Source organism: Oncorhynchus kisutch, linkage group LG10 (genome assembly GCF_002021735.2).
Source record: "Oncorhynchus kisutch isolate 150728-3 linkage group LG10, Okis_V2, whole genome shotgun sequence".
Lineage (NCBI taxonomy): Eukaryota > Metazoa > Chordata > Actinopteri > Salmoniformes > Salmonidae > Oncorhynchus > Oncorhynchus kisutch.
Genome location: NC_034183.2, coordinates 32,785,626 through 32,797,625, shown reverse-complemented (window position 1 = coordinate 32,797,625; position 12,000 = coordinate 32,785,626). Strand labels below are relative to the sequence as shown.

The window sequence follows — 12,000 nt, the reverse complement described above, 5'->3', positions numbered from 1 at the left end:
GACCTATAGTTTACTGTACTGCGAAGGTACTAGCCTGGTCCCATATCTGTTGGCATGACATGACATTTGGCATGAATGACCATAGGATTTGGCAAGACAGCACAAAGATCTGGGACCAGGCTAGGAAATTACAGGCCAGGGCCAGACATAGAGTACAGTACTGAACTCAGAACAGCATAAATCATTGGGAGGAGTTCAGTTATGATGGGTCAGATTTGTTTTTCACTTCTGGTTTTGATTTCTGAGTTTAGAACCCATTAATCAATCTAGGACCAAAGTAAACTGAAACTGCCCAGTATCATAGCAAGGGTTTCATTGACAAAATGCTTACTTAATGCTGTGTGTGTGAGTGTGTGTGCATGTGATCGTGAGTGTGCTTGCCTGCAAGCCTCCTTTTGCATGTGTGTCCCAGTATAAATATCTGTCTTTGGGAACCAGCCACTGTGTCAGAGTGAATATCTCAAAACAGAGAATGTCAGCTATGTATGTGATATGATAGCCTCGTAAAATCAAAGTATTGCTAGCTACTGTCAGAGGATTGGCCACAGCTCTGCTCCTGCTCCAGAGGACAGAGGGGAGCTGCATCCCAAATGATGCCCTACTACTTATATACTGCACTACTTCTCATCAGAGACCTATGAGCCTTGGGGAAAAGTAGGTCACTAAATAGGGAATAGGATGCCACTTTGGACAGAGTGGATCTGTGGGAAATGTCTTTGGGAAAGGATTAGCCCTCCTCACATAATACAGCATGGAACACTGGGGAACTAATGAGGAATTCTGGTAGAAATCTGACACATTAGACTTAGTCCCACCATTGATCAGGCTTTTGGTGTGTGCGCGTGCGTGTGCACGTGCGTGTGTGTGTGTGCGTGACCCTTCACCACTGCTACATTGGTCAGGGCCTTTCCATGCCGAGACCTAAAATGTCTCTTTTGACTTTGATTCTTTCAAGATATGAGAGTAAAATTAATATTCTCACACTTTCATTGTGGGTTGTGGTCACACCGGCTTTTGTAGCTCTATAGGGAAGTTTTACCATTTCATACAGTCAGACAAAGGAAATGAAACCAACATAGACCTAGAGATTACTGGTAAATGCTGCTAACTAGAAAAGAAGAAAGCACCCACTTTGGTTTGTATAAGACTGATGACGGCAAGGGCCTCCCGAGTGACGCAGCGGTCTAAGGCACTGCATTGCTGTGCTGAGGCGTCACTACAGACTCTGGTTCGATCCAATGCTCTGTCACAGCCGGCTGTGACCGAGAGACCCATGAGGCGGCGGACATGAGGCAGCGTTGTCCAGGTTAGGGGAGGGTTTGGCCGGCCGTCCTTGTCTCATCTTGCTCTAGCAACTCCTTGGGGTGTATCGGGCACATGCAAGCAGACTTCGGTCGTCAGTTGGACAGTGTTTCCTCCCACACGTTGGTGCGGCTGGCTTCCAGGTTTACCAAGCACTGTGTCAAGAAGCAGTACGGCTTGGCAGGGTCGTGTTTCGGAGGACCGATGACTCTCGACCTTCGCCTCTCCCGAGTCCGTAGGGGAGGTGCAGCGATGGGACAAGACTGTAACTACCAATTGGATACCACGAAATTGGGGAGAAAAAGTTAAATGAAAAATATACATTAAAAAAGACTGATGACAGCAGGTAGATTACCAGTTAATAGCATTGGGCCAGTAACCAAAAGGTCGCTGGTTCGAATCCCCGAGCCGACTAGGTGAAAAATCTGCCGGCGTGCCCTTGAGGCACTTAACGCTGTGTTTGCTAAATGACTAAAATGTTCATGTAAAAAATGATCATGACAAAGAGTGTGCTGCCATGTAAGATATGGTTGTGATGTTCTGTTTCTCAGAAGAAGAATTCATAGCAGTTTTTTCTTTGTTGATAACTGATTAAAAACTCCTTGAATAAAATCAATTGCTGGTAGTTTTGCCTCTACCAATATTTCCTCTACCAATATTTCCTCTACCAATATTTCCATACAGTATAGGCTACTAAGCCTGTTAATTCGTATTTTTTCCCCCAATAGACGTCAGATACCATCAGTCTGAGCCCCAACACAGAGAGGCTGATGGAGGTGTCTAAGACCCCCAAGCACCACCTCCCATCTGGCTCTCAGGCCCTGATCAAGTGGGCAGAGGAGCATAGCTATGGACCGGTCACCTCCTACACCCACACCCCTGTGGCTAACACCTTCAACCTGAGGCTCAGGGAGCCAGGTAAGATACGCCAGGCCATTTACATTAGACTCAGAATTGTGTTCCAGTACTTGACTGTAATTAGACTAATACGGTAGATCATGTACAGTGGGGCAAAAAAGTATTTAGTCAGTCACCAATTGTGCAAGTTCTCCCACTTAAAAAGATGAGAGGCCGGTAATTTTCATCATAGGTACAATTCAACTATGACAGACAAAATGAGAGAGAAAAAAATCATTGTAGGATTTTTAATGGATTTATTTGCAAATTATGGTGGAAAATAAGTATTTGGTCACCTACAAACAAGCAAGATTTCTGGCTCTCACAGACCTGTAACTTCTTCTTTAAGAGGCTCCTCTGTCCTCCACTCGTTACCTGTATTAATGGCACCTTTTTGAACTTGTTATCAGTATAAAAGACACCTGTCCACAACCTCAAACAGTTACACTCCAAACTCCACTATGGCCAAGACCAAAGAGCTGTCAAAGGACACCAGAAACAAAATTGTAGACCTGCACCAGTCTGGGAAGTGTGAATCTGCAATAGGTTAGCAGCTTGGTTTGAAGAAATCAACTGTGGGAGCAATTATTAGGAAATGGAAGACATACAAGACCACTGATAATCTCCCTCGATCTGGGGCTCCACGCAAGATCTCACCCCGTGGGGTCAAAATTATCACAAGAACGGTGAGCAAAAATCCCAGAACCATACGGGGGGACCTAGTGAATGACCTGCAGAGAGCTGGGACCAAAGTAACAAAGCCTACCATCAGTAACACACTACCCCCGCCAGGGCCTCAAATCCTGCAGTGCCAGACGTGTCCCCCTGCTTAAGCCAGTACATGTCCAGGCCCGTCTGAAGTTTGCTAGAGAGGATTTGGATGATCCAGAAGAAGATTGGGAGAATGTCATATGGTCAGATGAAACCAAAATATAACTTTTTGGTTAAAACTCAACTCGTCGTGTTTGGAGGACAAAGAATGCTGAGTTGCATCCAAAGAACACTATACCTACTGTGAAGCATGGGGGTGGAAACATCATGCTTTGGGGCTGTTTTTCTGCAAAGGGACCAGGACGACTGATCCGTGTAAAGGAAAGAATGAATGGGGCCATGTATCGTGAGATTTTGAGTGAAAACCTGCTTCCATCAGCAAGGGCATTGAAGATGAAACGTGGCTGGGTCTTTCAGCATGACAATGATCCCAAACACACCGCACGGGCAACGAAGGAGTGGCTTCGTAAGAAGCATTTCAAGGTCCTTGAGTGGCCTAGCCAGTCTCCAGATCTCAACCCCATAGAAAATCTTTGGAGGGAGTTGAAAGTCCGTGTTGCCCAGCAACAGCCCCAAAACATCACTGCTCTAGAGGAGATCTGCATGGAGGAATGGGCCAAAATACCAGCAACAGTGTGTGAAAACCTTGTGAAGACTTACAGAAAACGTTTGACCTCTGTCATTGCCAACAAAGGGTATATAACAAAGTATTGAGATAAACTTTTGTTATTGAACAAATACTTATTTTCCACCATAATTTGCAAATAGATTCATTAAAAATCCTACAATGTGATTTTCTGGATTTTTTTTCTCATTTTGTCTGTCATAGTTGAAGTGTACCTATGATGAAAATTACAGGCCTCTCTCATCTTTTTAAGTGGGAGAACTTGCACAATTGGTGGCTGACTAAATACTTTTTTGCTCCACTGTATGACAAACAGACCTAGGTTTAGTCAATGAAATAAAGATATCTACAATGTAAACACATTAGCTATGCTTTGATTTATACGCATTTTTCATGAGCATACATTGTTAGAAATGTATTTAACTGTTAAATAATGAATGTCTACCACAGACCATCACAGTTGAACTGTTCTTATGAAGACAATATCAACAAAACTTGGGCCAGTTTCTGCTCTGTGCAATTTCCATGGCTCTAAAACCACCAGATTGCACTTTAACAGAGGCCTCTCTCTCTCTGTCTCTTTCTTGCTATTTCTCTCTCTGTCGCTCGCTCGCTCTTGCTCTCTCTCGCTCTTGCTCTCTCTCGCTCTTGCTCTCTCTCACTCTCGCTCTGTCTCGCTCTCCCTACTTTCTTTCTTTCTCTCGCTCTCTCCCTCTTCTTTCTCTGTCCCTCTGAGTGTGTGCATGCATGGTGTAGGTGTCTGAGTGTACGCACGTTTATGTGCGTTTGTGTGTGTGTCTGACTAAAGTTGACTGTAATTAAACTAATACGGTAGATCATGTATGACAAACAGACCTAGGTTTAGTCAATTCAATAAAGATATCTACGATGTAAATAACTGAGTTATGCTTTGATTTATAGGCATTTTTCATGAGCATACATTGTTATAATGTATTTAACTGTTAAATAATGAATGTCTACCACAGACCATCACAGTTGAACTGTTCTTATGAAAACAATATCGCCAAATCTTGGGCCAGTTTCTGCTCCGTGTAATTTCCATGGCTCTAAAACCACCAGATGACACTTTAATAGAGGCGTCTGTCTGTCTGTCTGTCTGTCTGTCCCTTCTTTCCAGTCTGTGAGTGTACTCACGTATTTGTGCGTTTGTCTCTGTGACTAAAATGTGTGTGTTCTGTGACTTCCAGATGTATTAGATCCCCTGGAGTCCATGTTCCTTCCAGACCTGTCTATCCCGTGGGACACCAACCCCCTCCTGTCTGGTGGTCCGGGGGGTGCTGCCTCACGCTCCGGTGGCCTGCCCTTCCCCTTCCCCCCACCCAAGGAGCATGGCCTGCCCTACCTGTCCCTGGAGGACCCTTCCTGGCTGGGAGGGGAGCAGGGTGGGGAGCCTGAGGAGCAGCAGGGGACCCTCAGTGTGGGGCTCAGTGTTCAGTGTGAGGAGAACAGGATGGTGGTCAGCATCGACAGAGAGAGTCTGGAGGTGAGTGGATGGATAGTGTACTGTAGTAGACAGCCAACTGGTTTATCAATAAGACTAATTGTGTCTGCAATAGAAGACAGACTTGGTTTATCTCTGAGTCTTCCTCTTTCCGTAATAGTGACTGGTATGGAGTTGAATGAATTGTGTGTATTTTCAACATGTGTGTGTGTGTGTGCGCTACTGTGTTGTGCTATTGTGTGTGTGCATGTGTGCCCTACAGTGAAGCAGGCAGAACACAACAGACCACATCACAGTGTATTAAAAGACACACACTGCAATTAGGGATAGTTATGGTTAGAGTTGGACCATCCTGTGGTTTTTATGTCTTCCGGGAACTTAATATCACACCGAGAAGTAGTCTGTGCTGTATAGTGGAATAGTGACGTCTAATGCCAATGAAGTATAGTGCCACATTGTGTCTCAGGAACCTCTTCTGACAGTATTGAGATGATTTGTTGATCATGATTTTATTTTATTGCAAATATTCTAGATTATTGATTGACATTAAAAAATAAAAAATACGTTTTTTAAGGCTTTATTAATTGACTTTATATTACTTACGTTTGTCTCTTTCCTCAGGCCAGTGGTTATGGTAATGCCAACCTGACTCTTCAAGACCCAGAATGCAAAGCAACGGTTAACTCCACCCACTACACCCTAGAGACGCCATTGGAGGGCTGTCAGACAACCAAGTACCCCATGCACCCCAGCTCTATGGTCCTCTACATCAACTCAGTGAGTACCACACACAATGGCTACAGCATCTACAAAAACGAATCGAGGGACAGTTTTCCAGACGCTAGTCTTGCATTACCATACTCCCAAGTCTTGTGAAGCCTGAACATTTATTAAGCAACCTGGACCCAAATAAGCCTACTCCTGGACTGAAAACGAAGGTTCAATGGAATATCTCCATTTAAAATAGTTTTTAGTCCAGAATTAGGATAAATCTGGGTCCGGGAAACCAGCCCTATGAGTGCTGTATGCCCCAACACTAGCCTGTTACTCAGTTATCTCTGTTGAAAGCATGGGAGAAGCACCCAGGGAAAAATTTAAGACAACACTATGAAAATGTTATGAGGTTCAGTATTACCGTCAAACCCTTTCTGAGCAGAGTTTATCATTAACATGGAATGCAACATGTGCTTTCACTAACAAGCAACAATAAATCACTTCTCCGCGGATCTATTAAATCATTTTCGTAGCAAATTTAGTACAAGTTACAAAACACATTTGGGTCCAAATACAGATTAGAAATAACAGGCACACACCCAAAGTTCTCAGACCCCTATGGTCAAAACAAATGAATCTTAATTGATCTGTTTCTCAATATATCAAAGCCCCATATCCTTGTATGGTCCTTGTTTGTCCCATTCTTCGATAAGGTGTTTTAATTACTTATCTACACACCAGCCAGAATAAATGAAATGGCAATGATAATAATTCACCTAATTTAGCCCGTGTCCTCCACCCCTAACTCACCTTTGACCCTGTAAACGTCTGAAGTACACAGCAGGCTTCCCTTGTTTCTTTAAACTGACAAAATGAGAAATATGCTTCACAGGGTCTGCCTGAGAGAGCTCTGGACTGTTGAAATCTCTGGACGTTCCCACGTTTTTAATTCCAGCTCATCTGTTGCAGAATGTTTTGGCAGCTAGATTCAGATCAGAGCCCTGTCACTGGTGTCCTGGGCCCTTGAATGAAGCAACACCATTCACACACAGACAATTATTGGAAAATAGTTTGGCGCCGATCACTGGGAAAGTGTCCTGGGGTGTGTCTCTTATGGCTCCCTATTCCCTATATAGTGCACTGCTTTATACCAGAGCCCTGACAAAGTTAGTGTTCTATAAAGGGAATAGCTAGGGTGCCATTTGGGACGCATGCAGTATCTGAACTGTGTTCACTGATGTGTTCAACTCCGCTGTGGTTGACATCCAGATCTTGATAAGTCCTGCTGAGCCTAAGGATGGGAGTGGTGGTCCCCCAGATGACGAGGATCTAGAGTCCGGAGACGTGACCTTCCCTGGGGAGGCAGATGAGCTGGAGAGGCTGGAGAGGGCTGCTTTCCTGGGGCACACCACGGATTCTGATCACAGATCCTCCATTCTGGTAAGACATCTATAATATGTTTCAATTCTATATGACTCACTCTCTCTCAGGACCAGAACACAGGTCATCCATTCTGGTAAGACATTTAGCTATATGACTCTCTCAATTATGATTATTAGGTCTCCCTCGAAAAAAGAGGTTGGTTTTTAACCTCAAGGGAGGTTATTCTGGTTAAATTGAGGCTAAATGAAAAAGGAATTAAGAGTGCAGCTTTGCATGACAGGGCCTGCCTGGGTTTGGGAGAGCTGGGAGTCAAGACCAGACCACTAATCATAAATAAATTGACTCCCATCTTATAGATGGCGCCGTACTATATGGCTGCCGTCGTGCGCCGACCCAATTTACTCTTTTGTTATTTTTTTGCCGGGTGACTTTTTTTGCAAAAAAATCCTCTGAAAATCCTATCCTCTGAACGTCAGATCGGCAGTTACTATCCTCAATTTCGGCTTCAACTTCAACTTTGACTTATCTGCCTTGGGCTATTTGTTTAATTCCTGCCGAATTATATATATTTTTGATTGGCTTGTCTCTCCTTCTCTATCCAGTTCAACTGTTTTGATTGGCTGTCTCTCCCTCTCCATCCCCCTCCCCCAGTTCAACTGTTTTGATTGGCTGTCTCTCCTTTTCTGTCCCCCTCCCCCAGTTCAACTGCACCTACAGAAAGAACCAGAACACCCTAGGAGGATCAGGATCATCAGGATCGTTTTCCCACTTCGCCCCAGCAGCTAAGGAACCAGTCAGAACCGACGTGATGTTCAACATGGAGCTGTACAACACCCAACTCTTCCGCTATCCTTCAACCCAGGCCTTCCACACCGTTTCCAAAAATAAACAGGTCTTCGTAGAGGTAAATGGAGCAGCGAACTACTACAAATGCACTGTACCAGGCTGGCTGTAACCGTTTGGAATGTATTGAAGTAATACAGTGTGTCTGTTGTATTTGTTGGCTGTTTGTGATTCGCTCAGATGAAGATAGTTAGTAGGCTAGATGTTAGAACCTGAATTGTCGGAGCGATTTCACAAGGTGTGTGTGTGTGTGTGTGTGTGTGTTCGTGTTCCTGTCTCTCTTAGATATGAGGCCTGTCAAAACAACAGTGAGGACTGTTCTGTGTGTACGCTGTGTCTGGACTGTCGGGTCTACTTTCATCTTTGAATGTTTTAGCTTCCACGGTGTCCGTTGATATTTGGTCTGAGTCGGGAGAATATAAAGGGAACATCTCCTCTTTCTGCTGTTAGCTTCCCCGCAGCCATGGTCTCTGTCCTCCCCTCAGTGTCCTGGCACATATGGCACTTCTATTTATTCTGTCTGGCAAGTCCAGAATGTACCTTGCAAATAGTCCTGAACAATTATTACTAGACAGGTCCTACAGGGAGGTTGTGTAAGAAAAGCTAGAGATTCATACTGAGCCCACTCTCTCCCACATCCACACCTCTCACACTGGGATGAGACCTGCCATGCCCTGTCCTGGTCCCTGAGACTATGGCCCAAACTAAGGTGTGTAGGAAACTGCTGTTGTGTTTAAGTCCCTGTCGAGCATGAAAGCTGTCATTTTGAAAGTGGCGTGTGTGTGTGCCTGTGCATGCATGTCTGTGTCTGTGCTTTTGACTGGGCAAGCTTTTTGACAACCTTGTCATGGTGATGGCACCGACACAAAACAGAAAAACACATTTAGGTTTTCAGTGGAAGAAAAGGACAAAAAAGCAGCAGAGGGATAATATCTCATGGAAATGCTTTGTGGTCTGCCGTCGGAGAGATCCTCTTAAAATGTTTTGAAGGGACTGAAATCCGCTTCAGGATTTGTGATTCTTGGACTTGATAACACACTGATAGTGTTCATTTTGCTTGTTCTCTGTGTTAAAACAAATTGTCAGGTCCTGGACTGACAGAGATTGTACTGACGTATGCCAAGATGGTGCTCTTCACAAAACTTTGCAGGCCGAAACCGATAGTTTGTCAATTTGACGACGTCGATGAGAGGTTTCAACAATAAAATCATTGGAGCCTGCACACATTGCTGACATTTGTATGACTTGAGTTTATTGTTTTTATAAAAAATGACACTATTTTTTTCCCTTCTCTTTTCTTCCGTGCTTCAGATTGGGGCCTTCAAAGTCGACCCAGAGCTAGGGTTCATGATCCAGACCTGTTTCATCTCTGCCAACTCCAACCCGAACATCCCGTCTTACTACACCCTGATCGAGAACATCTGCCCTACGGACAACACGGTCAAGTACTACCCTCAGAGAGACCTCCCTATTCCCCACTCCCAGACCGACAGGAAGAGGTTCAGCTTCACCTTCAACTCATCCTTCAACGAATCGTTGCTGTTTCTGCACTGTGAAATGTCTCTCTGCTCCAAGAGACCCCACAACAACCAGGGACGGGCTATGGTACGTTGTTTTTCTTTCGTGTCTGTTCATCCTGTACGCTACGACCTCTGAAACAAAGTACAAGAGAGAAGCTTAGAATTTTGATTTGATATCAGTAATATTATTTATTGGGATAGATTTACTGTATGTTTTGAATAGAAAGGGGGAGTATGAAGAGTTGTGGAGGTCGGCCCAGGGATTGAACCCTGGAACCCAGGTGTTGTCCAGAGCCGGCTGTGCCACTGCCAAACCATCTGCCTCTTTCAAGGCCCTACTTCAAGTAACATAGACTCAACTGGCATGACCTGAATCTGTGGTCTGTGCAATGATTCATACATTTTATGGTCATTTGAGCAGCATCTAGCGTAGGTTAGGTCTGGGCTCCAGTCTGCGGAGACTTGGCACCAAGCTAGGCCTGCTGCACAATCTGCCAGTCTCAATCCATTCTGAACCAGAAGCAGGAAGCATACATCTACTTAAGGTTTCCTAAGTAACCATCTGTATAACCAAAACAAGCCACTAGCTCAAGTGTCACTTCACTTTTCCTTCCTTTGCCTCGCTGTAATGTAGCCTCTCTCTCGCTCCCTCCCACTCTTTCTATCTCTGCTATGTCATTGCACTTTCATAACCTTTTCCAAGCAGTTCTTTCTGCTCAGTGCTCCCCAGCCACCCTCTATCTGGGTCTCTGATGGTATTCTACATTAAAACTGATTCAGAGTCAGACTGGGGCTCCAAACTGACTCACAGTATAGGGATCAAGGGAAGGAACACAAGTTTTCACTAGGTATGATTTCCCATAAATTATATGTGTGGTCAAAGATCAAAAGGGATGCTTGGTCTTGGGCAATGGTGTAGAGATTTGATGTATCGATTGGTCTTATGAACTGCTTTTGATCATATGAATACATGTAACAATCTCATGGCTGATAAGTAAATCATACAAGAAACTGTACATTTTAATGGGAAAATGTTTACATGTTTACATATGAAAGGAATTAAATGCATTAAAAGTTCATATGATATATGAAATCCAAGGCTGAGTTATCGGGGATTCCTCAGTGGTCCTATTGTGTTTCTCTCCATGCAGTGTATAGAACCGGACGAGGCGTGTACGTCTGTCAACGGAGAGATCATCCTAGCCATGATGATGAACGCCAAGACTTCTACCAAGACCCTGGTGGTGGTGGTGGAAGGACATGACACAGTGGAGAAGGAGGGACCAGGTGAGTGGACTAAGAAAGCTAACGTACTGTACAGACCTCATATGCAATGATGAACCAGCTTATCCAGAATATATGGGGAGGATGGCATAAATATGCTGGAGTAAGAAGTACTTGAAAGTACTCATTCCCTCTTTCCCTTCTTCCCTTACTCCCAATACATCAGAGCAGTGATGTAGTCAAGTCACTAAACCTGGAGTCCGAGTCGAGTCCCATGTCCCTAGTGTTCGATTCCTTTATACTCAAGCCACGAGTCTCTTGATAGTGCTAAAAGCTGCGGTCCAACCATTTAATTAGTTTTTTTAAAAGATATTAGTGTTGCACATTTGTAACGCTAAATAGGTAATACAGCCATCTAACATTTTCTGTTGTAGCTAATATGTTGAATTATGCAAGATAGAGAGATTTTCTGACAACAAATCAAATCAAATTTTAGTCAAAGTCTGAGTCACCACTGGTCGAGTCACGAGTCATGATAATCGTGACTTGAGTCCGAGTCAAGTCCGAATCCTGGACTCGAGTACTACAACACTGTATCAGAGTATAATCTTAGTGTAGTCTCGCGAGACATACTGAACGTCTCATTCTAAGATTATATGGCCGTCATTGTAAATAATAATTTGTTCTTAACTGACTTGCCTAGTTAAATATAGGTTACATTTAAAAAAATATATATATATATATGAATGTCTGTGGAGAAAGTGTTAACTGAGACATACTGTATGTGCAGCCTGCCTGACGAAGACACATGCAGAGAGCTGAGCCAGTTGGCCAGAGGAGACAGAGCTGTGTTGAGGGTCATTGAAGAAGAACAGGAAGACAGAGTAAATAAGAGAACTGGGTGGCAGGAAGGACATCCCAGAGAAAACCAACTTCAGTTCTGCAGGAAGAGAGGCAGAGAAAACTGTTCAAGTCACAATGCAAAGCGCATCGCATCCTCCCTCCACCCCCGTGCCTCCCTGCATCTGGAGTTTATTTGTGTGTGGTGTGTGTGTGTGTGTGGGGGGGGGGGGGGGGGGGGTGGTGTAAGTGTGCTCATTGGAGCATAGCTTGGGTTTGGGGGGCTTGCTGCTAGGGCTGAGGCCCCATTCCAGTTCTACCACAGTTCTACCAAGCAATACTGTGCAGAAGGAATGGAAAAAGACGAGTCATCCACATCCATCCAGCACGCAGCTCCAGTTGTTTTCATTTAGCCCTTC

The 12,000-nt window shown here is 44.3% G+C and overlaps 1 protein-coding gene across 1 annotated transcript in view; it reads left to right on the top strand.

The window, feature by feature from the left end:
* The window catches only part of LOC109898058 (transforming growth factor beta receptor type 3), a 132,253-nt gene that overhangs the window by 89,821 nt on the left and 30,432 nt on the right, over positions 1 to 12,000 (top strand). The window contains exons 8-14 of the mRNA XM_020492823.2: positions 2,031 to 2,220; positions 4,804 to 5,099; positions 5,679 to 5,834; positions 7,041 to 7,211; positions 7,855 to 8,058; positions 9,309 to 9,602; positions 10,669 to 10,804. Of these exons, the coding sequence (XP_020348412.1) occupies positions 2,031 to 2,220; positions 4,804 to 5,099; positions 5,679 to 5,834; positions 7,041 to 7,211; positions 7,855 to 8,058; positions 9,309 to 9,602; positions 10,669 to 10,804 (1,447 nt within the window). The remainder of the gene's footprint in view (positions 1 to 2,030; positions 2,221 to 4,803; positions 5,100 to 5,678; positions 5,835 to 7,040; positions 7,212 to 7,854; positions 8,059 to 9,308; positions 9,603 to 10,668; positions 10,805 to 12,000) is intronic.